The sequence below is a fragment of the Microtus oregoni genome, unplaced genomic scaffold, assembly GCF_018167655.1.
Source record: "Microtus oregoni isolate MIOR12 unplaced genomic scaffold, Mior012 000022F_ref0000154, whole genome shotgun sequence".
Classification (NCBI taxonomy): Eukaryota; Metazoa; Chordata; class Mammalia; order Rodentia; family Cricetidae; genus Microtus; species Microtus oregoni.
Window position 1 is genome coordinate 32,687,472 of NW_024543081.1, and position 26,633 is coordinate 32,714,104.

Consider the following 26,633-nt stretch of genomic DNA (forward strand, 5'->3'; position numbering starts at 1 on the left):
GCATACACATGGTTTACACACACTGCACTGTGAGGTGAGTGTGATAAGTGACTTCACTGTTAAAGAGGATGCGGAATGTATTTGTGGCTAACTGCCTATTTTTTATTCTAAAAGCAAAAATTAAAATATGGCTGTATTTAAAGTTTCAGGGTTTTGTCTTTGTTGTTGTTGTTTTTTTTTCTTTTATAGCTACTTACAGTTCCGAAGGAGAATAAGCTCTTCAGCTCCAGATGTCTGAGTTACTGTGAATGGCCCAGTCCTTGATGACACTGAAAATGCGTACTTTGGGCATACATACTCTCAAAACAGGATCCAATGTCCAAAAGAAATGGAACTTGATGTCGTGCCAAAGTCAAACTGCTGCAGTCAAGGGAAGGTCTGCAATGTAAATAGAGCGCTAATTAAAAACAACTTGTAAAAAGTGAGATTTTAATACAGTCCGTTTTTATTCTGCTAGGATGGAGACTTTGTGAATCTTTGACTTTCTAAGGGGTTAATGACCACTAGAGCTTGTCCTCACTTGTAGTCCAGCTTACAGCTGTGGAAAGTAGGCAGCGTCGCCTGTTTTCTTGGACACGTGATTAAGCTCACAGCTTTGAGTGACCAAACATTTTCAGAGTAAAAGTTCTTAGAAATGGGAGGGGGAGCCACACCCTAGTTTACTTATGTGTCTTATTTATCAGGTCCTACACCAAAATTAAAAGTTGTACATGGGCTTGCCCAGTTTGCAGTGTAAAAATAGCCTGGAGTATTGTGTTGGAACAGGAAGACTTGCTGGCCTTCATGACTGCACCCTCCTCTAAACCCTGAGATAAACCACTCTTTCCACTGGCAGTATTGTGTGACTGCTTTCTGTCAGCATCTGACTGAAGATACTAGCCCAAAGGGAAAAGAGCTTATTGGGGAGAAACTCCAAATACTGTTCCAAACATGTGGAACAGTCCACGGTCAAGTACATGCAGCGTGTCCTTCCGGGTGTGCGGGTCCGCAATGCCAGACAGGTGCAGAACAGATTTTGCAAGATTATCTTTCCATGACATTCTACCTTGTGTAACGATTTCAGTGAACAATGAAAAAAAATTCTGAACTGATCCTAATGAGTTGAAAATTAGCTTTTCCTGTAAGAATCGGGGTGTTCACGGTGCCTGCTGTATCAGGGGACTCGGCTCCTACTGACTTGTAATTTAAGACGGTGCTGCCATTCATGTTGGAAAAGGCCCCTTTCTTCTGTGATCAGAGGACCACCTTTCAAAATGTGCTTTCCTCACAGAACAGTCAGTTCAATTAGATCGGACTTAAAAAAATATATTTTTGAATGATCACATGTGGTAGGTTTGGCCAGTTTGTTTTCTAATTTAATGAATAATAAATACTAAGCTCTTGGTTAAATGTTTGTCAGCTAATGAAACTGTTATGAAAAAGCCTTGAATATGCATGCTGCTTTCATTTTTATAAACTTTTTATTTTTTAACTATAGCTTTATTAGCAATTCCCAAATGCTGCAGTTTGCTGATTTCTTCACTCAGACAGCTGGCTTTGTGGGTGGCTTTTTTCATACTACTGTTAACTTTTTTAAAAAGAAGTGATGTAAAGACTGTAACAATTGAATGCACTAAACTGTTTTTCTTTTACACATCTAAAAACTTCTTAAATACTCTGTATTATAATGATTAAATTGCTCCCTTTTTAAAACCATTGCTAATGTGGTCTGAGTTTTATTTGACAGTAATTTCAATGTTCTCAAGATCCAATCCTTAAAATGTCAAGGATTAGAGATGAAGGATTTGAATATATTTACATTATGTTTCCTTTGTGCTGTGCTAACTTTGTATAGCTGCAAATAACTCCGTGATTTCCCATCTCTCTGGCAGGCTAGATGGAAGTCTGCTCTGATGTTTGCTAGCTTTTAAACACATTTATTTGACAGCGCAAAAGAGCCTTTCTTTCTTGGTTGACTGTGTCCTTGAATACAAAATAAAAGTTAGCAATAATAAGCAGTTTTGAGTGATTTTTTCAATTTTGTTGAGCTAGCGTTTTAAAAAAATGTGGTAAAATATGCACAGAATTTGCTGTTATAATTTTAAGTGTACAGTTTAATGGCACTAAATTATATTTGCAGTGTTACACAACATGAGTGTTATTTCCAAAACCTTTTCATCACCCCATACAGAGATTTGTAACCATTAAGCAATAACTCCACATCCTCAGCTCCTGATGACCTCTGCTCTACTTCCTGCTCTATGAATTTGCCTGCACTTGATATTCCAAGTGAGTGGAAATACACAGGGTTTTCTTCTGTGTCTGCCTCATTTCCCTTGGCATAATGTTTTTAAGGTCATCTATGTTGTGGCATATATCATAATATTTCCTTTTGGTGGCTGAATTGTGCACTAACTTTTGGCTATCATCTGTTGATGGACGCTTGGGTTGTTTCCGCCTTCACGTTATTGTGAATAATGTTGCAATGAATTCTGTCCTTTGAGTCCTGTTTTTAGTTTGTTCAGATATACATCTTGAATTATATGATAAATTCTATGCTTAATTTTTTTTTTTTTTGATTTTCAAGACAGGGTTTCTCTGGAGTTTTTGGTACCTGTCCTGGAACTAGCTCTTGTAGACCAGGCTGGCCTCAAACTCATGGAGATCTGCCTACCTCTGCCTCCCGAGTGCTGGGATTAAAGGCATGCACCATCACTGCCCAGCCTATGCTTAATTTTTTAAGAAAAAATTCAAGCCCATTCCAGATTGGTCTCCAACTCATTGCATTGCTTAGGCTGGCTTAGAACCCTCAATTCTATTGTTTCCTCATTTTGTGTGCTGGGATTACAGGATTGTGGCCCCATACCTAGCATTATATCTGCTTAACTTTCTGAGCAATCACCAACTCACTTACACAGCGCCAAAATGTTTTCCCCAGCATCTTAAGCATTTTACATATCAACAGCTATGTAGAAGGGATCTTTCTCACATCTTTCCCAATACCTTTTACCTTCAACCATTACAAGTATTATACAGTCAACATGAAGTAGGGAACAAAATGACATTCTGATAGTCACCTTGGATGTGAAGTATAGCATTGTGCTTTTGATTGACATTTCCATAGTGACATCATCTTTGCGTGTGGTGACAACCACTTGTATACCTTTTTTGTTGTTGAGTTCTAGAAATGCTTTGTATAATCTGCCGTAAAAAGTCTTATAGTTTGCAAATAGAGCCAGTCCTCATTATTTGTGGATGCTGTATATGCAGATGCTCCTACCCATTAAAATTTATTAGCAAACCCTAACTCAATACTCAGTGCACATGTGTGGCTATTCCTCTATGTGCACAGAGTAGCAAAGCATCTGAGTTGTCTGTGAGCACATTCCCAGCTGAGGTCAGCTGTGTCAACTCTCTCAGTGCAAAGAAACAGCCTTTCTGCAGTGTCATGTCAGGTTTAGTATGCTTGTACTTTTTGTTGGTAATTTCATTGTTTAAAATAGTTCCCGAGGGGTTGTAGAGATGGCTCAGCGGTTAAGAGTATTGACTCCTTTTCCAAAGGTCTTGAGTTCAATTCCCAGCAACCACATGGTGGCTCACAACCATCTGTAATGAGGTCTGCTGCCCTCTTCTGGCTGCAGGCACACATGCAGACAAAATATTGTATACATAATAAATAAAAAAAAAAATAGTTCCCGAATGTAATGCTGGAGTGCTGCCTAGTAAATGCAGTAAGTCTGCCTTGTGCCATGTAGAGGAATGCATGCTAGCTAAGCTTAATTCCAGCGGAAGCTGCCATGCTGCTAGCCATTCTTCCAGTGTTAATCAATAGTGTATGTTAACTAAGGTGTCTTTAACAGAAATACAAGTTTAGAGACTGATGAAAACATAGAAGGGTCAGAAGCTTGTATTTTCTTTTCTCGTTTGATTTTGAAACAGCATTTCATGTAGCCCAGGCTGGCTTTCAATTTACTGTATAGCCAAGGATGACTTGAATTCTTGATCCTCCTTGCCCCTACTTCCCAAGTTCAGGATTAAAGGCATGAATCACCACATCTTCTTGTTCAGTATTCTCTTTTAAGATTGATTATTATTTTTTTATTATGCATATGTATGTCTGTGTGCAGGTACACAGAGTACACACACGTGCAGGTCCCCTAAGAAGTCAGAGCATTAGATTTCCTGGAGCTGGAGTTGTGGGTACTGGGAACTGAACTCAGGTTGTCTAAAGAGTAGTACATGCTCTTAACTATTGGGCCATCTCTCCAACCCCTATTCAGTAATTATAATGTGCTTTTATGGAACATCACCATTGAAAGTAGTGAGAATCAGTTGTAATTTTTCCTTTGTGTTGGGTTGTATTTTTAGTTTATTGGTAATACACAGATTTAAATTTTTTGTGAGTTTCATTTTCTATTGGGATTAATGAGTCCTGGCCTTCAGTTGCTTTTCCCTCCTGGAACCTTCTAATATAAGTTACTAGAAGCTGTGCCTAGTTAGAGGATCAGAGGATCATGTGTTGACCATTAACTGCAGTGTATTTAAGTCTACATGGTGTTAATGAAGATGGGCTTTCTGAGCCAGCGTTTTGGAGCTGTGTGTGTCAGTCTATCTCTGTGTCTGTGTTTTCAACCTCCAGCCCCTTGCCCGAAGCTCGGGAACTGGGTGCCAGGTCACAGAGTGCAGACACAGGGGCATGGTGCATGGCAATTTTCAATTTCTTATTATTGTTTATGCTTTTAGCATCATGTTTAAAAGCCAATATCAATTCACATATTTTTTTCTTAAGTGTTTTATGATTTTGGGTCTTGTATTTAGGTTCTTAAACCATTCCTAGTTAGTTTTGTTATGGAGTAAGGTGTCCAACTCCATTCTTTTTCTCTTTTAAAATCATTATTTTCTCTTTTAAAGTTATAGCATTTAAAACAGTGGCTTTAATTATGACACTCTTATTCATTTATTTGTTTATCTAGTGCACACATTGGTGCATGAATAGCAGTCAGAGGACACCTTTCAGGAACCAGTTCTTTCCTTCCAATCTGTGAGTCCCATGGGTTGAACTCCAGTCATCAGGCTTGGCAGCAAGCACCGCCTCCAGTTGAACCATCTTGCTAGCCCCATTATGACATTTCCATATGTATCTATCATTATACCTTGCTCGTATTTATCCACCACTCATATTCTTCCCCACTTCTTGCTGGACCTCTCCCCACACACAATCCCTTTTCTCTTTTCTTGTCACGTGTATATTTAAATCTCTATTTCACATCAGAGACAATCTATGATATTTTGTGTTCCCTCCTTATCCTCTCTTGTTCTCTTTCCTTTTAGATCTCCTCCTTCCCACTTGAGGCCCCTCCCACTTTCATGCCATATCTGTATTTGTGTTTAAAGCTAGTTTCTGGTTATGAGAGAAACGTGCAGTATTAGTTTGAGTCTAGCTTGTTTTGCCTAACATGAAGATCTCCTTTTCTACCTATTTTCCTGAAAATGACAGAATTTTATTCTTCTCTACAGCTGAGTATATATGTCACATTTTTAATGGTTCATCTGTCAGTGGCCATGCAGGCTGGTTGCATAACTTGGCTGTTGTGAATGGAACAGCAATAAACATGGTGTTCTGTGGTATGCTAACTTAGATTTCTCTGGGTATACCCAGGAATGGTTTATAGCAGTTAATATATTTTAACCTCCCCTTTCCGTCTCCCCTCCCTCTCTGTGTGTGTTTGTGCGCGCACGTGTGTAAGTGCAGGTGTGTGTGCGCCATGGCATGTGTAGAGGTAAGAGGACAATCTTAGGAGTTGTTCTTCGCTGCCACTCTGTGGAATTAGGGAACAACCTTGGGTTGTCAGTTCCCTGTGCACAGCACACACTTCTACCCACTGAGCCATTTAGCAGACCATAAAAGTTCGGCTTTGTAAGGAACTTTCCCAATGATTTCCATATTGACTGCATCGATTTGTATTCCCACTAGCAGTATAGAAAGGGTCTCGTTCCCCATGACCTCACAAGCAATTGTGTGTATACTTCAGGCATCTTCCTTAATAATTCTTCTTCTTCTTCTTCTTCTTCTTCTTCTTCTTCTTCTTCTTCTTCTTCTTCTTCCTCCCCCTCCTCCTCCTCCTCCTCCTCCTCCTCCTCCTCGTCCTCCTTCTCCTCCTCGTTTTCCTCTTCCTCCTCCTCCTCTTTCTTTTCTTCTTATATGTGGGTGAACTCGGCTTGGAGGCGCACACATTTAATCCCAGTACTCAGGAACAAAGGCAGGCGGATCTCTGAGTTGGAGGCCAGCCTGGTCTATAAATCGAGTTCCAGGACAGAAAGGGCTATGCAGAGAAGCCCTGTCATGAAAAGTGAAACAAAATAAATAAATAAATACAGGTGTATTTTGCCTGCATCTGTGTAAATGCACCACACCAGTGCCTGGCACACCTGGAGGCCAATGGCCTGGAACTGGAATTACAGACCATTGTCTTTGTCATTTGAGTGCTGGGAATCAAATCCAGGTTCACCTAACCACTGACCCATCTCTTCAGTCCCTGTTGTTTTATTGATAATAGCCTTTTCAGCAGAGATGAAATGGAGTCTCAATGTTTTTATTTACACTTATCTGATGATGAAATATGTTGTTTGTTTAGCTTTTGGAATCTATAGATTCTAGGTATCAGTTCTCTGTCAGATGTATGCTTTGCAAAGATTTTCTCCTACTCTGTAGGCTGTCTCTTGTTCTGATGGTTTTCTGTGCCCCATCGCTGTTTTTGAGCTCCATGTAAGCCCATCAGTTCTTGAAATTATACATTCTTTACATCCTTTGATAATGGAGTTCTTTTGTTTGTTTGTTTGGTTGGTTTTTGAGACAGGGCTTCTTTGTAAGAGTCCTGGTTGCCCTAACTCACTTTGTAGACCAGGCTGGCATTGAACTTACAGAGATCCACTTGCCTCTGCCTCCTGAGTGCTGGGATTAAAGGTGTGGACCACCATCCCTGGCTGAAACTGGAGTGCTTTCCTGAAAGTTTATGCCTATTTGTCTATCTTGAAGTTGTCTCTCCACAGCCTCAGAGTTTTAGATCTGGTGTGTGTGTGTGTGTGTGTGTGTGTGTATGTGTTCATGTATGTGTTTGTGTATGGGGATGTCTTCTCAATCACTCTCCACATTAAACACTTTTATTTTAGTTTTTCCTACATATTTAATTTGCTTATGAATGCATAAACTGCAGCGCACTCGTGGAAGTCAAAGGACAACTTGCAGGCACCGATTCTCTCCTTCCACCATGTGGATCCTGGGGATTGAACTCAGGTCAGGTTTGGTAGCAAGTGCCTGTTACTTATGCATTCTTGCTAGCCCTTCAGCTTATCTTTTGAGAGGGGTCTTACTGAACCTCAAGTTCAATAATTGGTCTAGATTGGCTGGCCAGCAAGGCCCTGGAACCCGTCTAACTTTGCCTCCCCAGTTATCACTTGCTGTGATATCAAGCTAGTGTCACTGTACCCGGTTACTTTTTAAAAATTAAATAAAAATATTTATTTAACCTAGTGCTGGAGGACAAACTTAGGTACTCATGTTTCAAAACCATTTTACCAGCTGAGCCATTCCTTGCTCCAAATTAAGGTCTGATACATTTGAATATGTGTGTGTCTGTCTGTGTCTGTGAGTGTGTGCATGCCTGCAGAGTGAATTATGAATCTAATTCTTGTACATGTAGAGATCCAGTTTGCTTTGCTATTTCTAACTTACTTCTTTTGCAAATGATAATCTAGTTGTCTCAGAACCGTCTGTTGAACGACCGTTTTTCCCCCATTGAACGAACTTTGCACCCTTGTCAAATATTAATTGGCTTCTTTTCTGGACTTTTAATGCTATCCTGTTGGTATATATTTCTGGCCTTATACTTGCCCTGAACCACTTTAATTTTTGTAGATTTGTAATAAGTTTTGAAATCAAGAGTATGAGTTTAGCAACTGTCTTTTCTGTGATTTTTGTTTGTGGGCTGGTGGGGATGGCTCATGGATAAAGACACTTGCTGCAAGTCCTGACTTCCTAAGTTTGATCCCCAGAACCACATGGTGGAAAGAGAGAACTGAGTTGTTCTTGGACCTTTATATATGACCCCTCACACATAGAAGATGAATAAATAAGTTTAAATTTTTTCTTTGGGGATTGTTTAGCTCCTTTTGCAATTCCATGTACATTTGGGAACTGTCTTCTCCATTTTAAAACAGATGGTTGAACAGTTGGTAGAGATTATGCTGATTCTGTAGATTTCTTTGGGTAGCAATAACATGCTAATGATGTTGGGCTTCCTGTGTGCACACAGGATATTTGCCATTCTATGTATTTGGACTTACTAAATTTCTTTCAGGAATGTTTTATAGTTTTTAGTGTGAAAGTCTTTCACTTTTGATTTACTCCTATATATTTTATTCTGTTAGATCTCGATATTAATGGGATTGCTTTCCCTTTTAGTTTAGTGTGTGTGTGTGTGTGTGTGTGTGTGTGTGTGTGTGTGTGTAAATGTACATGTGAGTCTGGGTGCCAACTGAACCCCCCACTATGGGTGCTGGTAATTGAGCTTGGGTCCTCTGCGGGGGCAGTACACTATTAAAATGGTACGTTATCTTTCCAGCTCCTGGAATTATGCAAGTCATTTTTATTTGATATGGTAAATTGCAACTTACCCAGTTTGTCATCTACCAGCTTTCTTGTGGGCTCACTAGACTTTCTTTCTACACAAAGGATCCTGTCATCTGTGAGTAGATCTTCTCTTCAGTTTAGTGCCTCTTATTTACTCTGCTTGTCTAATCATTTTGGCTGTGACCTCTAATACTATGTTTAAAGTCAGAACAGAGAGGTGTTCTGTTTACGGGCATGCTCTACTTATACCAGTACTTAGGAGGTAGAAGCAAGAGAATAAGGTCAGATTGAACCATAGAGCAAATTCCAGGCACCCATCTATTAGGGAAAGAAACACTGACTTAAAAAAAAAAAAACAAAGGAGGAAAAAAAAACAGAAAGGGAAATTTTCTCTCAATGTGTTTTTATATAATAATGCTTAAAATAAAACTTATTTTAAAATTATGAAAAAAGAAATGAAGGGGAACATAAAAGGCCAAAAATATCTCAGTATTTGAGCATGCTGGAACACTCTGACATTTAGCCAGGCATGGACTAAGCTAGAACCATCCAGATGAAGAGCTTAGTATCCTCCTGTATCTTTTCTGTGCACACATCTTGCCTGGGGCATATGCATAGCTTTTCCACGTCTCCCAAATGCATAAGAACTTGTGAATTTACAAAGAATCGATGCCATTCCTTTCTCTCAGCCTTTATGATATTTTGTTTTGACTAATCATCTGTCCCAAGACTTTAAAAGTTTAAAAAGTTTAAAAGTTTAAAAAAAAACACTTTCAAACAACACCCACTGCTTTTTAGTCAAAATTCCAGGTTATATAAAGTAAATGGATCTTCTATAAATCCTGGAAGTTAGAATAGACATATCTAATAATTTATAGTGAGGGTTTTTCTGCATTTTCTGTATCTAGGAGGTAGAGCACACACTGAGAACACAGATTATTATTTATCTAATTATTATTTGTCTCTCCCTAAAATAGGACTTACATGGAAGCAAGGATCATATATATGATATATGTAAACAGAGACTGCACGTTTGTTTCTTGGTCACCCAGACCCTAATAATCACACAAAAACTATTATAACATTGTTTGGCCAATGGATCAGGCTTGTTCCAGGCTAGCTCTTATATCTTAAATTAACCCATTGCTATTAATCTGTGTATTGCCATGAGGGCTGTGGCTTACCAGTAAGGTTCTGGCATCCTTCTCCTTTGGCAGCTACATAGCATTTGTCTGACTCTGTCTTCTTTCTTTCTGTCTGTCTTTCTCTCTCTCTCATATATATATATATATATTTGATTTCCTGCCTGGCTTTACTCTGCTAAGTCATTGGCCAAAACATCTTTATTTATCAACAAATAAAAGCAACACATATACAGAAGGACATCCTACATCTTCTTCCCTTTTCTGTCTAATTTAAAAGGAAAGCTTTAACTTTAACTTAGTAAAATTACATATACAAAACAGTTATTAAGCAAAAATTATAGTTACTATATTTAGTCCATTACATTTGGCAAATTAAGAAAAATACTTCTATCATCCCACATTGGGTGCCATTTGTAGATGGAAGTTTCTGTTCTGCTGGTCCCACAGCTGTTCAGTTCCAACAAAACACACAGAGGTTTATGTTAATTATAAACTGATTGGCCTGTTAGCTCAGGCTTATTATTAACTAGCTCTTACAACTTAAATTAATCCATAATTCTTATCTATATTTAGCCATGTGGCTTGGTACTTTACTCAGCGGGGCATTCTCACCTTGCTTCCTCTCCATCTGACTGGTGACTGCAGACTGAGCCTTTCCTCTTCCCAGAATTCTTCTAGTGTGGTCACTCTGCCTATACTTTCTGCCTAGCTACTAGCCAAAAAAACCCAAAATGAGTGACAAATCTTTACAGGGTACAAGATCATTGTCTCACAGCACTTTCCCTCTTTTACTTTTCAAAACAAGAACTCTGAATCTAATCTACTTTGTTTAGCTTTTTCCCCTAAGCATTATCAACAATAACTTGTAACCAATACTCTAAACAAACAAAAACAAACATCCATAATCCATTTTGGGTGGAATGTGGGCTTAGTTTTCTAGGCTACTTACTTTCTTCTGATTTGGGGTGCTGATAATCTTATGGGTACCTAAAGAAAATTTAGGATTATGGTCAAGTCTTGACTGGAGTATTTTTTGAGGCTGGATCATCTCAGCCTGCAGTCTTGAGGCTCTTCTGGATGTAGAACTCAGTGGAAACTGCATCAGAGGTGCTGTGAAACGTTGGATCATCTGGGCCATCTGCTCCTCCTGGAGACTTTTCAGGGGGTCTTTTTCAATCAAATCTTATTTTTCTTAACCAAGAATGAATCCACAGTCTCTCATTTCCTGTGGAAACAAAAGCAAAACCTCTTCTTCAAAGTAACATACCTTTTGACTATGCTGCTGACATAGAGGTGATTGACCTAGTTGGGGCCTAAATGAGCTCATGGTCTACTGTGGGTGACTGACAAGTGAGCATTAGACAAAACAAAACAACAAACAAAAACCTCAACCCCAACCTTTGGAAATGCAAAGTGCCCTGGACGTGGTGGTGTGTGAACCTGGATGGCTATGGGAGTCAGGCCGAGAGAAGGGGAGGTCAGGAAAGGATTCTGGGAACCAATCAGATAGCTAAAGGGCGCTGGGGGTGGGGTGCCTTCCTAATATAGGAAATGGTGAGTTGGTACCCGGTTAGAACAAGGAGGGTTGCAAGAGGAGGGAAAGACTGAGGGTTGACTGTGGTAGGCCTATTGAGAACAGAAGGCTGGAGAGCAGGGCTCACTTAAGGTCATGGGGTACAGGCAGTGTAGACTCGTGGTCTAGACTGGGGAACACTTTTACAGGGAAACACTGGCTCTTTTCTCCCCAGATCCCAGGCAGGACACTGTCACGAGAGCCACAGGTGAGAAGACTTTTCCTGCCCTCCTTACTGCTCCTCCTTTACAATCACTCATCTGATTAGCAGGCATTGATTAAACTGCTCTGGCCAAGGTCTGTATGGGAGCTAGGTTTCCAAGGGTGAAGAAAGACAGTGTCCAACCTTCCCATTGTCTGCAGTGCATGGAATGCCACAGTGGGGGAGATAACAGGGCAGAGTGTTGCCTGAAAACAGGGTAGTTGCCTTGTGATTCGCAACTCAAACAGGCACCTCAATCAAAGATTTTTATAGCTATTAAGCTATAGGAACAGTTTTTTAAAATCACAACCACTCAGTTTGATAGTTGTAGAAATCCTGTTTACTCTCTAACCTAGTGATTCTCAACCTGCGGGCCTGAACCCCTTTGACAATCCAGTATCTCCAAAAATATTTACATTATGATTCATAACTGTAGCAAGATTACAGTCATGAAGTATGATTGAAAATAACTTTATGCTTGAGACATGCATAGATTTAACTGTTACAGTGTCTGATGCCCTCTTGATTTAGTGGTTTACCATTTTGGGCTTACCACGTGAGGCAGTGTTTTGCAACTCAGGTTCCCAGACCCTGGCTCCTCAACTGTTGTAGTGAATCTTTCTCTGTCCCACCAGCCAGCTCCCAAATAATGACATAGAGACTTGTTGCTAATTACGAAAGCTCAGCCTTAGCTTAGGCTTGTTTCTAACTAGCTCTTAAAACTTAAATTAACCCATTTCTATTGATGCAAGTGCTGCTACGTGGCTCATAGCTTTTCTCCTTATACATGTCCTGCTTCCTCTGTGTCTGGCTGGTGACTCCGCCTTATTACTCCCAGAGCTCTCTATCTAGAAGTCACACCTGCCTTCTTATTGGTCATTTAGCTTTTTTATTAACCAATCATTTAGCTTTTTATTAAACCAATCGCAGTGACACATCTTTACATAGTGTAATCAAATATCTCGCAACAAACTGCAATAGGGGACTCAAACTGTATTATTAGAAAATTCCTAATTCTAACTAGTTTGCTGTCTATCAGGCTGATCATGGTCCTAACAACTACATTCTCACTTTCAACTGGAATTCTATCATATACCAAGGCAATGCTGGTAGATTCAAGCTGGGTAGAAGCTTGGTCTGGCTGTTAGGCAGAATTTGGGTTCAGTTTTTCAAAAGAAAGGGAAGCAATTATTAGTCAATAAGCATAGTTTTATTTTGTATACAAATCTGCCATGGCTGTGGGAGTTAAGTAGCCAAGAAGGCTTTGTGACAAAAAGTTGGAAACTACCGAGCCCAGGAATCTTGAGTCCAAAGGGCAGAGAACTACCTGTAATCACAGGTTTCTCTCTCTTTAAACAGGATGCTATTTGTAACTCGAGGTTTCTCTCCCACCTGCCAGTTCCCAAATAACCGCTCAGAGACTTAATAGTAATTATAAATGCTTGGCCAATGGCTCTAACATTTAAATTAATCCATTTCTGTTAATCTATGTATCTCTCCATGGCCTCTGGCTTTAACTCATTTTCTACATGTCTTGCTTCCTCCATGGCTGGCTGGCATCTCCCAGACTCTGCCCTTCTTCTCCTGTGTCTCTGCTTGGATTTCCCTCCTGGCTCTATCCTGCCTTGCCATACACTGAAGCATCTTTATCAACCAGTGAGAACAATATATATCCACAGTGTCCGGATAGACCATACCACAGCAACTATCACCCACATGCAGCCCTAAAACAACTTGCTGCCTTCTCAGCGCAAGCTCTAGCTCAGTTAGTTGCTGGGCAGGAGGCTAGAGCTAGCTGGCTTCAGAGCAGGAGGGAAGAATTCTGAGAGCAAACAGCTTTCATAAAGAAAAGACTAGAAGAAATTCCCTTGCCTCCTTTGCTATGCTTTTAGGCTCTCCTGAAGCAGGGATTTTTGAATGAATGCATGTTACTCTCTGACCACCTGACAAGCTTTATGAGCCTTATTTTAATCAATACCCATTTCACATACTGGGCTGAACAGCTAATGAGACAAGGATCGTGTCTCCAGATACATGAGGCTCTTGCAGCCTTCAGTACTGTGTATTGCCTTCTAAGATGCATACCAGAATTAGGGAAAATCTCACTCTCTCTTTAGGATCTCATTTTCCCCCCTTGGTGATAGTATTATGGATTTATTTTATTTTATTTTTCTACAGTATCCAAATCCAAATTTTTCTTAATATGGAGTATTGCATTTCTGATGAGAAAACAAAATAACACCCCTCCCCTCACCAGCTGTTAAAAATGGACTTCCCCTGGATGAATCCATCAGTAGCTACCGCCTGGAGGCTGCCTACGTGGAGTCTTCCCATGAGGCTGTTGAATACGAAGCTAGGTTCCACATTGTGTGTTATGAGCAAATGGATTTCGAAACTGAGGGAGGTCTTAGGTTGCCCTAGAGAAAGAACTCTGCAAGACAAATGGTGGAAGAGTATCAAGAGGGAGAAAAAACAAAAAAGCTTCATAACTAACTCTGCATTAGTGTTTTGTTCACAGCCTTTACTTTTTAGAATCAAGATATTTCTTGAAAGTTTCAAAATTCTGCTAGTCTGATTGAGTCTAAATTTCGATGTCTATTTTTTTTATAAACACGTGAGTAGTTCTGATCTCTAGAGACACAGGGCTTTTTCAGCTAGCTTACATGATCTCTTCAAGCCCAATATTTTCGTTTACAAAACAGGAATTACTGCCTTTCTCGCAATTGTTATTGGGAGAAGACCGAAAATGCAAAATAAAATGGGGGGCCGGGTAACACAATGAGAATACTGCTAGTGTTTAAAACTGGCCATTAAGAAGTTAACTGGCTCCCTAGGGACCCTGACTTTTCAAGGTACGCAGGGAAAGAGTACTTTATCCAGCTCCTGACACGGAGAAGTCAACGCCTTTGTTGTGAGCTTCAAGAAGCCTGAGAGTCCGGTAATAATTTCTGCTCCAGTTTGGGATAATAACTCTATGCGCGGCCGCTGGAAGACTACTACTCCCAGAATTCTACGCTCCGGCCGACAGCCCACCGCTTCCGGGCGAGCTGCGCGCCAGCGCCGCTCTGGGTACCGTTTCGTCTGGCTGCTGCGGCGCGTTTTGGAGGCTGGGGGCTGGGCGCCGTTTTTAGGTGTCACCTCCTTCCCGGGCCTGGCTGCGTGCACACGCGATGGAGGTCGGGTGCTGGGTGCTCGGCGGCGAATTTGAGGACTCAGTGTTCGAGCAGAGGCCGGAGCGGCGGCCCGAGCCCCCCGCGCCCTACGGCGCCAAGCTCTGCGAGCCGCAGGTGAGACAGCTGGCCTCCTGCCGCCCCGCACCGCACCGGAGCCTGTCTGCGGCGAGGCCAGCCACCGTCACTGTCTAGCCGCCCTGGAGCCGGGGCTTGTAAGCACGGCCTCCTCACTCTCCCAGCCTCGTGGTTTCTGCGCCTCCCCCACCTTCCCCTCCTCCCCCCCCACGGCCATTACGTCCCGCTGGCCGGCCCCGGCTAGTGCCACACAACAGCTCACTGCCCCCAGCCCCGTCCAGCTGATCAACTGCGCATTCTTGCAGGCCAGCTGGCTGCTTGGAAAAATAAAACAATTTAAAGCCGGTTTTGTTCCATCGTTTCTTAGTAGGATAATGAAAATTGGATGGAGGTTTATATATTATTGTTAAGAGGTTGAGACTGGCTAGTATGTGACTAGATAGCTTCTGAGTGCCGAAGCTAACTGTGGCTCAGATATCTAGTCTTGAGTGACACGGTTTGAAGAATACAATCAAGTTTTCCCTACCGTGATGACTCGGGAAAAGGAGAGAAACTAATTTAGCAAACTTGTGATGAGTCTTGGTACTTAGTGAAGTGTTTTAGAAACACAGCCAAGCCATCAGAATGTGCTAACTACATTTGAGTCAACAGAATTTAGAGATAGACTTTCTTCAGTCTCAGCGGGTTTTGTTGTAAAATGGAGTAGGAGACACTTCTTTGGGCATACAGAATGCTTTTCATCCTTTTCTGTGTGTGTGTGTGTGTGTGTGTGTGTGTGTGTGTGTGTGTGTGTGTGTCTCCTTTCTCTGGGAGTTAAATCTCAGTCTCACTTTGTATGCAGGGCGTTTAAACCAGAAGAGGGAAGCGTTCTTAGAGGCCCGTCTTGAGGTTCTCCTGAGTCTGTCTGGGGTGCCCAGACCCTCCTTTCCTTTGCTTGGATTCTCTGTGTGCCAGTGTGACGTTTTCACCACAGCGCCGTTGTCATAACCACAGTCTCGTGTGGCTTGTGCATTGCCAGTTCCTTTTCATTTCCTTACTCTAAAAGAAAACAGATAACACATTTATATTTTTGGTTGTGAGCCTAGTCTTAAACGGCTGAGCCATCTCTCCAGCCCCAGATAACACTTTAAAAGTCCTTGACACCATACAGGATATGGTTGAAAATGTGTGTGCTTTTTTTCTTTTCTTTCTTTCTTTCTTTCTTTCTTTTTTTCTTTTCTCCCAACTTCTGTCACCAGAACCCCCACGGTAGAAGGAGAGAACTGACTTCAGCAAAGAGTGTCCTGACCTCCACATGTGCACTGTGGCATGCATCTGACCTCACATATAATAAATTAAAAAAATGTTTTTAAAAAGTCAGCCATCATTAAGATTGTCATTGGTGGCTGGGGGTGGGGCTCAGTGGGTAGTGTTTGATACGAAGCCTGCAGACCCCAGCACCCATGTGAAAAACTGAGTAGGGCAACCGGTCCTGGAAAGTGGAGACAGGAACATCCTAAGGCTTGCTGGCATCCAGTCTAGCCAAATGGCAGGCTCCAGCTTCAGTGAGAAACCCCGTATTGAAATAGTAAGATGGAGACTGATAGAGAAAGACAAGTGACTTGATTTCTGGCCCTTCCACCACCCAGGCACAGCATATACACACCTGCACACACACATATACTGGACATACAACTGCCTGTCATTTAGTCTGTGTGGTCATGTCTGTAATCTCAACACTTGGGGTGCAGATAACTAGACCCCGTTCCATGAACCAAATAAAAAATAGCCACTCTGTGTCCACTGTCTTCCCTTGAGTCTCATCCTGAAGCAATCTGTCTAGTTGTATTATGGGAGTTGCTTTTGATCGCGAAGTAGAAAAGCCTAGCTTCGCTCTTCCTCATAAACGCCATCTTCTTGATTCTAGTGGTTTAATGGAGAGATGGAAAGTGGCAATGATTCCAAAGTTCTCACTCTCAAGAAATTTAGAGGGGACCTGGCCTACCGACGACGGGAATACGAGGTGGGAGTCAACACGTGTCAGACTACGATGCTTGTGAGGGGTGCTTGTTCTACTAAATCGCACATGTAACGAGCATGCGCCAGGGTCGGGGTGTGCTCCGTGGAGATGGAGTTAGTCTTCCATGATACCTGTAGATGACCTTAGAAGCCTAAGTCTTGGTCTTTTCTATGGGGTCCATACTATGTTCTGTTTTTTTATAATTCCAACCAAAGAATATTTTGGGAGTTCCTATAGGTCTGCTTCCCCAGGCTTTATATGGACTCTCATGTGACTCTCCAATGCGTCACAGGGACAGAATACCCCAAAATGTGCAGGAAAAGGGAAGAATGAAACAACTGGATTCCAAAGTGCTTCACATATATGTCCCATTTCATATTTGTGCAGATATTAATAAGGTATATAGCTGGGCCTTGTGGCCTATGCCTTCAGTCACAATGCTGGGGAGGTGGATCCCTGTGAGTTTATGGTCTATTAATCTATATAACACACACACACACACACACACACGTCCCAGTCAATCCAGGACTCACACCTATTCTGTTTGCCTGTAGAATGTACTAGCTCTAACACTGTGATACTTACCATAGTTGTAGACATTATGTTCCGCAGCCATTCTGTCTCTGCCTTTTAGAAAAACATTAATTGTCCTGGTGGAAACACTTAGGTCTCCTGTAGGTCTTTGGAGGGGTCGGTTATAATACTTTCTGCACAGGGAACAATCATCTCTGCACTAGATCTTTCCCCACCCTCTTTATACCTTCCCTTCTTTCTCCTAATAATTTCCAGAAAGCACTGCGGGAATACTCCAGCATCTCTGAACAGTTGCCATCTACCAATTTTGCCATGAAAAGGGATGTCCAGGAAGGCCAGGCTCGGTGTCTGGCTCACCTGGGGAGACACCAGGAAGCACTGGAGATTGCAGCAAACTTGGTGAGTGGCTCCATCGCTTGTTCTCACACTTTCCTGTGCCAGGGACATCAGCATTCTTTACTCCCTGAAAAACAAACTTCCTGCTAAAGGCAGAATCGAGGGCTGGGATTACAGAAGGAAACTTATCAGCAGTGTCATTATTGACCTGAAGCTCAGAGCTTCAATGATAGATGTGCTTGGAATATTCATCCTGTGCTAAGATGAGAATTATTGCTTAGAAATCTTCTTTTTAGAAGTTTTATTTTTATGAGGAATATATACTCAGCGTGGTAGGATTATATGTGAGTTTTTTAGATTTTTTTCAAAGATATATTTTAAATTTTAATTATGTGTATATATGTGTTGGGGTTCAAGTGTGGGTATGGACATGGACATAGAGTGCAGGTACTGAGGAGCCTAGAGACACTGGATCCCCCTGGAGCTGGAGCACCGCTGATTGTAAGCTACGCAGTGTGGGTGCTGGAAACCAAACTTGGGTCCTCTGCAAGAGCAACAAGAGCTCTTAACCTCTGAATCGTCTCTAGTTCCCATTGTTCAAGTTCTAATCCCTAAAACACATTCAGATGGAATTTAATGCCCAAAGAGGGACATACCTACTATGCCATCAAATCCTTATTTATTAGGTTAGTTGTCTTAGTTAGGGTTTCTATTGCTCTGAAGAGACACCATGACCATGACAAATGTTTTCCTCTTGTAAAGGAAAACATTTCATTAGGTGGCTTGTTTACAGTTCAGAGGTTCAGTCCATTGTCATCATGGCTGGGAGCATGGCAGCGTGCAGGCGGACATGGTGCTGGAGAAGGAGCTGAGAGTCCTCCATCTTACAGGCAACAAGAGGTGGTCTGAGGGTCACACTGAGCAAAGCTTGAGCCGAAGAGACCTCAAAGCCCGCCTCTGCATGACACGCTTCCTCCAGCAAGGCTGCACTTCCTAATAGTGCCACTCCCTTTGGGATCATGGGGGTTGACAACTGGTGAGAGTTAGTCTGTCCTTCCGCCGTGTGATTTTCAGGGGTTGACAACCTCCTGCTGCCAGGGACAGCAGGGAAGGCATTTGGGTTCAGTAACAAGTTGAGAGCTTCAGAGTTGTCCTGAGTAAGAGAAGTTTCAAGCCAAGTCAAAGATGCAGATGGGATTCCTTCAAGTCCCCAAGGAAATTACCTTGGGGTTTAAAAACCCTGAAGTATGAAAATGAAACCATTAGACCAGTACCTAGTAAGAAAGTCCACGTCAGACCTCATCACTCTAATAGACAGGACTCAGCAGGAGAAATGTGCTTAGCGCATGGTTTCCAAGTCCACTCTCCATGGTCACTGGGCTCTGTGTCTCGGGCTGCAGTGAGGCAGTGTGACATGATGGAGGGGTGTCACTGAGACGACAGCCTTTTCTGGCAGCCAAGGCAATATGGGACAGAGTTGCTAGCAGGCTCTTTTCCAGTTTCTCCATATAGGAAGCCAGCTCATGAAGTCTTCCCCACTGAAGTAGTACAGTCTAGAACTGTCCTTAGATGCTCCCCGAGTGCTGTGACTGAGCATCACAAGTTCACCCCTCGTCAGCCTGACCCCAGATAACCAGAGCAGGACTATGGTGAGAGTTGAACAATCCATGGTGATTGGTTTTTTGGTGTTGAACATTGTCAGTCCTCTTACACGTGTGTTGCTGCATTATGGCACTGGGGTGTTGTGATGGTTTGGAAAGAAAATGGCCCCCACAGGGAGTGGCACTATTAGGGGTGTGGCCCTATTGGAGGAAGTGTGTCCCTGTGGGAGTGGGCTTTGAGATCTCCTATGCTTAAGCTATGCTCAGTATGACACAGAGTTGCTTTTGCTGTTTGCGGATCAAGATGTAGAACTTCCAGCTTCTTTTCCAGCACCTGTCTGCCTGCATGCCGCTCTGCCACCCACTATGACGATAATGGACTAAACCTCTGAACTATAAGTCAGCACCAATTAAATATTTTCCTTTATAAGAGTTTTCATGGTCATGGTGTCCCTTCACAGCAATAGAAACCCTAGGACAGGTATCTAGGAGTTTCTGGGGACCATTTGCTGAATCATTTTCTAGGCTTATGGTTTCATATTTGTGTGTGTGTGCATGTGCACATGTGTGCGTGTGCCAGCCAGCCACAGCTTTCATGTGTAGTCTGTTTTCTTTCTCCACCATGTATGTTTGAGGGATAAAGCTCATTTCGTTAGATTTGGCTGCAGATGCCTTTATCTGCTGAGCCCTCTTACTGGCCCTAAGTTATGATTTGAAACACAAAGTCTGTGGAAGTATTAAGTTCACTTGACCCATTTAGCACTTAAGAATACTTCTGGTTTATAACATACTCTACTTGGGCTTGTAGGTGCTTTCGTTTTTATATGAAAACATTTTGTAGTTAAGAGTTTTTGTCCCTTTTCTTCTCCTCAGGAAAATAAAGCAACCAACACGGACCATCTCACCACGGTGCTCTATCTCCACTTGGCTGTTTTTTCCAGTTTGCAGAGCTGGGAGAAGACAATTCTGTGCCTACAAAAGCTGATTTCCCTGCATCCTTTGAACCCTTGGGGCTGGTGGAGATTGGCAGAGGCATACCTGAGTCCAGGAACAGGCCTGTGTACATCATCCTGGGGACAGACAAGTGTCCCCTCAAGTAACAAAGCCAACGGCTCCTCCACTGTGCACTCCGGAACAGGCCGTCTTTTGTGTTTCCCAGCAACCTTGCCTGAGAGCGCAGTGTTTTCTGTGGAAGCAAGTGGCTGTAATATCGAGAAGACTGAAAAGGCTCCAAAGAATACGCAGAGCTGTCTGGCACAACGGAGAGAGGCAGCATGGATGGAGGCTCGGGTGAAAGCATGCGCCTCTCTGGTTCGCACCAGGTAAGCCAAGAAAGAGCACGTCAGCACACAGGATGCGATTGGAGAAAGGTGGGTTTTGTTTGAAGGGAGGAAAGACTTGCTTACTTAAGTTAATTTTTAAGGTTAGCATCCTTGGTATGTAGGGAATGAGGAATTCCATACAAGGATGGTGAGCATTTAGACCAGTGCAGCCACTTAGAAATCAGTGTGGGGTTTCCAAAATAAAATAATAAAACCAAGCAGGAGCCTGGTGTGCTTGCCTTTAATCCCAGCATTCGGGAGGCAGAAACAGGTAGATCTCTGTGAGTTTGAGGTCAGCCTGGTCTGTATCGAGAGTTTCAGGACAGCTGGGGCTATGTAGAGAGAGACTGTCTCAAACAAACAAATCTGCCCCAAAATAAAAGCCAAAAATAAAGCTACCATATGACCTATCTGTGGCATATATCTGAAGCACTCTGAATTAACATGCCCCAAAGATACTTGGGCATCCATGGCAAACACTGCTCTGTTTACAGTGATTAAGAAGTAGACATGATGGTTTCTAATGTTCTCTTGTTACAAGAAAGCTCAACCATTGGGAAAATGAATACTAAGCCACAATAGCACACAAATAAACGTTAAAACATTTCATAATACTATTGGTATAGACTTGGAATCCCAGCACGTGGGAGCCTGAGCCAGGGGGATCATGAGTTCAAAGCCAGCCTGAACTATGCAGTGAGACCCTGACTCAACTGAACAAGACAAAGTCTCATAGTTGGGGGCGTGAGGGACGACGGGTTGGACCTCTGAAGAACTCAGGCAGCGGTCACTGAAGAAACCTTCCCCTGCATTTGTAGATTGGAAACCCCAGCGCCATGTGATGTGAGAAGGAAGTGGGTGGGGGGCTTCTGTAGGAGTCAGCGCAGGGCAAACAGCCAATGCCACCCCAGGAGTGTCGGGGGGTGGTGGAGGCCCAGTGGTCAATGCCCTGTCCTGAAAGAAACAAAAAGCAATAAAATGCAGCTCCTGTTACTTGAGATAGAGTGTTAAGACTGGAAACAAAGTCTGTGATGAGCAATTAAAACGCACACACATTTAAGAGGGAAAGCCATTTCTAAAGAAGAGCTTTCTTGTTTGTGTCTGGCAAAAATCTGAAGAAAGCCTGCTCTTGCATTCAGTGTTAATAATGAGCACACAGTGTTTGGTGCACAGTACATAGTGCTTAGTGCTTAGTTCATGCCACAGAGCCTTCCGTGCTAGCTTCTAGGGACACCAACTACTTTGGATCCTTAACAATATATGGGTTTGAGAGAAAGGGAAGAAGGAACGCCTTTGACCAGGTCTGTGATTTGTCAGTGAAGAAACAGGCGCTGGTGAGCTATTGGTGAATGGTAGCCATTAAGCATTTTCATTGTGTTTGGTCTTTTATTACCTTAAGTCTTTACCCTTTGGGCTCCTTGGTTGATTTTGAGGCATTGCACACTGTGTAGCCAAGGTCGTCCTGGAACTTGGACGCCTACATCTTCAGCCATTCCAATGCAAAGGCCATAGCCATGTGCTGCCACCCTGGCTTAGGTGTCATCAAGATTTAGTCCTGTTTGAATTGGAGTGTGATCAGAGCTGTGATTTGTGGGGGTGGGGGTGGCTGGAAACGGCCATTTGGGACTTTGGACAGCAGTGGAGAGGCAGTGGTCATCAGCGATGGGATCTGACCTGGACTAGTGCAGTGGTAATAGCAGTAGAACACATAGTCATTACAGAACAGATGGGACTTGGCGACCAGCGACTATACGGGAAGCGTGGGGATGAGGAGGAGGAGACACCAAAGAGTGCCATGGGTGCAGAGGTGGCTTGGATGCCATTTGCTGGGATGGAGCATACAAAAGGGTAGGCAGGGCAGATCAGGGTCCAAGGAAGAATGACTTCAGCTTGATGTACTGAAACCTGGGTGCCCGTGGGACATCCAGCCTGAGCTCCTCGTTAGAATGGGGAGTTGAGCTCTGAAGAAGGGATGAATGGCTGAAGAGACCAGGTTAGGATCACTGGGACATCCATGATAAGGCAGTTGTGAAGTGGTTGTCAGAGGTTTGGCCCTGTTTTGGTATTCAGGTGTGCTGGTGAAGCTAAGTAGTCCTTGGGGTTCAGTTTCCGTGAAGTCAGAGATGCCAGCATCTGGGAACAGACCCAGGACAGAAAGCTTTTCTCAGTCAGTTGTTTTTGCTTTCAGCTGCCTGCCTGCCTGCTGGCTTTCCTTATTGTTTTTGAGACAAAGACTCACTGTAGACTCTGCTATCCTCAGACTTGAGATTTGCCCCAGCCCCTTGAGTTCTAGTCCTTTCTTTTAGAATAAGATGTAAAGGGAGGCAGCTTATTCAGAGTTGAAGTCTAGGGACTCGGGGAAGGTCCTAGTGCAGCGCGCAGACTTGCGGATGCTGAGGGCCTGACTCTGTCGGAGCATGTGTTCCCTGCTGCCCTGTGGCAGAGCCTCTCACACTGAGACTTTCTGGTTTTTCAGGCTCTTGCTTCAGCTCACCCAATCTCAGCAAATGTCATTTGCTTTGGAGAGGAACCTGAGAACTCAGCAGGAAATTGCAGAGAGAGTGAAGAAGCTCAACTTCCCTGCAGATGCTTTGCTGTTGATGGAGAAGGTGCGTATCCAGGTCTATGCAGAGCAGAGCCTTGTGCTGACTTGTGCTGTTCCCACACCACAGCAGGACCAGATCTCATCTCCTCCTGGAGGACTTGTGTCTCTCTTCATTGTGTGCCTTTGGGTTGCCCGAGTCATCCAAGTGGCCCTTTATCGTCATTCCCCTGCTGTGTATCTCTTCTTGTTCTTGCCAGTGTTCATTAGTGTAAACAAAGACTGCTCACTTGTTTCCCAGCTGCCCAGACCCAGATAATCACACAGAAACTATATTAATTATAACACGGTTTGGTCTATTAGCTCAGGCTTCTTATTAACTAACTCTTACATCTTAAATTAACCCATTTCTATTATTTTATATTTTCCACGAGGCTTGTGATTTCTTATCTCTTGTTTCTTGGGCAGGTACATGTGTCTGCCTCCTTTGGCAGCTACCTGGCATCTCTTTGACTCTGCCTACTCGTTTTCTACATCTCTTCCATCCTGGCTATATTCTGTCCTGCCATAGGCCAAAGAAGCTTTATTCATTAGCCAATAAAAGCAACACTTATACAGAAGGACATCCCACGTCACATTAGTGCCTGCCCACTTGAGCATCCTAAGTGACATGTTGTCTTATTTGTTTCAGTGTGGAAATAACTGATTAATTCATTTTTTTGGAGATTGAACCCAGGACCTTGTACATGCTGCACAATCACTAAGCTACTGAGCCACATATGGTACTGAACTTTAACTGGCAGACAGGTGTCCATAGCTACTTTAACTAGCGGATCAGTGTCCATAGCTACTCTAACTAGTGGACCAATGTCCATAGCTGTGCAGTTTTATGTGCCTTCCCTCCACTCATCCTAACAGCAAGTCAAGAGGGGCAGAACTGGAGTTCAGGCTTAGAGAGGTTGTGGCTCCCTGAGGTTAAAAGGCCAGTGTGGGCCAGATGTGAAAAGTGTTTTCCCTCTCTGTCCACCCTGTCACTTCCTGGATGTTTACATTTTCAGCCTCTGTCAGCCCTTCTGTAGAGAACACTGTTGAAGGATGCATTGGCGGATTATGTGCTCAAGCTCTTCTGCTTCCTTTCCGTACACACCAGACTCGACAGTGTCAGGTCCCAAAGAAAACCCAGACAGATGGCTAACTGTGGTGCCCGTTCGCACACCAGAGCGTCTGCTTGGCCCTCAGCTCAACACCAGTGCTTCTCCCATGAGAGCGACCCATCTGTGTTCATCTGACATCGTTCCTTTAAGAAACACTGTGTATTGTTGTCGTTGCCAGGTCTTATTCCTCTTCTTGTTGCCGTGTGAAATCACCTGACAACCTGTGCTGTCCAGGCTACGCTGTGGGGTCAGGGATCTTCCTGCCTCAGCCTCCCGAGCAGTCAGATCTAGAGACGCATGTCCGCGTGCCTGGCTTTTCTTCCTTCCCTCTTTTCATTCTTCCTATCTCATTCCCAGAATACACATTAAAAACAATACGTGGGTGTGGTGGTGCCCGTACTGGGAGGCAGAGGCAGGTGGACCCTTGGAGCTTGCCAACTAGAATGCCCTGATGTGGCTTCTAGGCCAAGTGAAAGACTTTGTCTAAAAACCCAGACAGAGGTGCCCGATGACTGACACTCAAGGTTGACGTCTCTTCTTCACGTGTACACGTGTGAAGGCCGAGAGTGGCAGCAGAATTCTTTATTTGAATTTGGCATACACAAGCAAAGGTGCATATGCTCACACACACTTGCACACACAGGCGTACACCACACACATGTGCACACACATGCACACACACAAACATGTAGTTTATGAAGAGCCATTCTTTAGCTACACTTGTGGTTTTCAAGGCCACATGAGACCTCAAGGTTGGCCTTATGGTAGTGTCTCCACTTCCCGGTACAGTGAGCATCCCTGCTGGAGGCTGTGTAAATGCTCCTGGTGGACAGTGTGGCAGTTGTCAGGAGTTCATTCTGATCACCGTCATCACCAAAGGGTCACTTAGAAGGGTGCATAAAGGCTCTCTAGACACTTATCAAAGAGAAGCTAGGGATCTAGGAATCCAGTGTTTGAGTGTGTGTCCTGCAGTTCAGTTGTGACCAGGAGGGAGCAGTGGTGTGCCTTTATCAGGGGTGTGCTAAGGCTCTAGAGAGCCCTGGCTGTGGAGGCTTGGTCTCCAGGTCCATGAAAGGTGTACATAGTCTTGTCGCTTGATTCTTTGCTGCCTTTGACTTCTTAGGGAGAACACGTAGGAGACAGATCCAGACTCACACCACACCCTAAGCTCTGCCCCTACCTTTTCAGCCCCAGCCCCAGCCAGGAGGGAGAAGGCCACAGGTGCACTGCCACAGAGCAGTCTGACATGAGAGGGTTAACTCAATGCTCCCAGGAGCCCAGGTGGGGCAGCTGCCACCGGAGGATGCAGGGATTTGATTACGGGGAACGTGAGAGTGGGAACAGCAGTTGGTGCCTGTGATGGTAGCTTTGAAACAGGCCTTCTCGGTGTGGTAGAGTGCCTCCCTCGGGGGTTTTGTGTGCGGGGCTTTACAGCTGGTAAATAATCTCCCATCTGTGTTTGCTGCCCCTTTAACTGGGCTACTCTCACCCCCTCCTCTCTTATTGCAGGCTATGGGGGAAGATATTGTCCCAGAAAAACTAAAAGACGAAGTTCATTCAGAGGTGAAGTGTGTTGGCCCCGCAGCCCTGGCCGCCTTTGTGATTGCGTCCTCCAAAGAATTTGAAGACAAGTGGTTTGGAAAGATCAAAGAATGTTTCTGCCCCTTGGAAAATCAGTGCCACGTGGAGCTACAGATCATGGCTTAGAAAAGCACAGCAGGACCCAGACATCTTGCGCCGTACTGTCCCTGTTTACTTTAGGGAGGTCTGTGTAATCATGGAAAGCTGAAATAAAGACGATTTTATATTGTTTATAAAAACCTCTCTCCCAGGTGATTGCAACTGTTTTCAGTTTCATTATTTATTTTTGTGTTTTTAATACCCTCAAGTACTGCCTTGGTCTCTGCCAACTTAGTAGGCAGCTCTTGGGAAAGTGATACGGACAGGGTTGGGCTAGCCTTTCTTGCTGCTGACATCAGGCTTTAAGTGAGGGTTGAATGTGACCGATGGTTTCAAAGGTTTCTGTCCCGCAAAATGAGGACAGGGCTCAGTCACGGTGGCCAGGAAGCAGAGGGAGACAGAGGAGGGCCAGGAACAATCCAGCCCTCAAGGATGCGCCCATAGGAGCCTACTTCCTCCAGCCAGGACCCACCCCTAAAGTTTCTACTGCCCCCTTGTACAGCCTTCCAGCTGGGGCCCAAGACCTCAACAGTGACTCCGGGGGTTTCATGCTCGGGCCCCAGCAAGAGGCTCTTGCGGTGTCTCGGTCTGTTACTATACTGCAAGAATCTGTAGCTCGGGTGCATCCGTTAGAAGTGACCCAGAACACTGAAATGGAAGAGTAAACAGGGTGTGTCCAGAGCGGTGAA

At 43.6% G+C, this 26,633-nt stretch overlaps 2 protein-coding genes across 4 annotated transcripts in view; both read left to right on the forward strand.

The window, feature by feature from the left end:
* The window catches only part of Zhx1 (zinc fingers and homeoboxes 1), a 31,302-nt gene extending 29,607 nt beyond the window's left edge, over window positions 1-1,695 (forward strand). For all 3 annotated transcript variants that reach the window (XM_041671977.1, XM_041671975.1, XM_041671976.1), the window contains one exon: window positions 190-1,695. The gene's annotated coding sequence lies outside the window, so the exon portion shown is untranslated. The remainder of the gene's footprint in view (window positions 1-189) is intronic.
* A 12,865-nt stretch (window positions 1,696-14,560) lies between these two features.
* On the forward strand, window positions 14,561-26,095 carry CUNH8orf76 (chromosome unknown C8orf76 homolog). The gene is made up of 6 exons (XM_041672366.1): window positions 14,561-14,815; window positions 16,683-16,778; window positions 17,565-17,708; window positions 20,120-20,568; window positions 23,045-23,177; window positions 25,774-26,095. Exons 1-6 carry the CDS (start codon window positions 14,699-14,701, stop codon window positions 25,969-25,971), a joined length of 1,137 nt encoding a protein of 378 aa, XP_041528300.1. The 5' UTR covers window positions 14,561-14,698; the 3' UTR covers window positions 25,972-26,095.
* The last annotated feature ends 538 nt before the right edge of the window (window positions 26,096-26,633 follow it).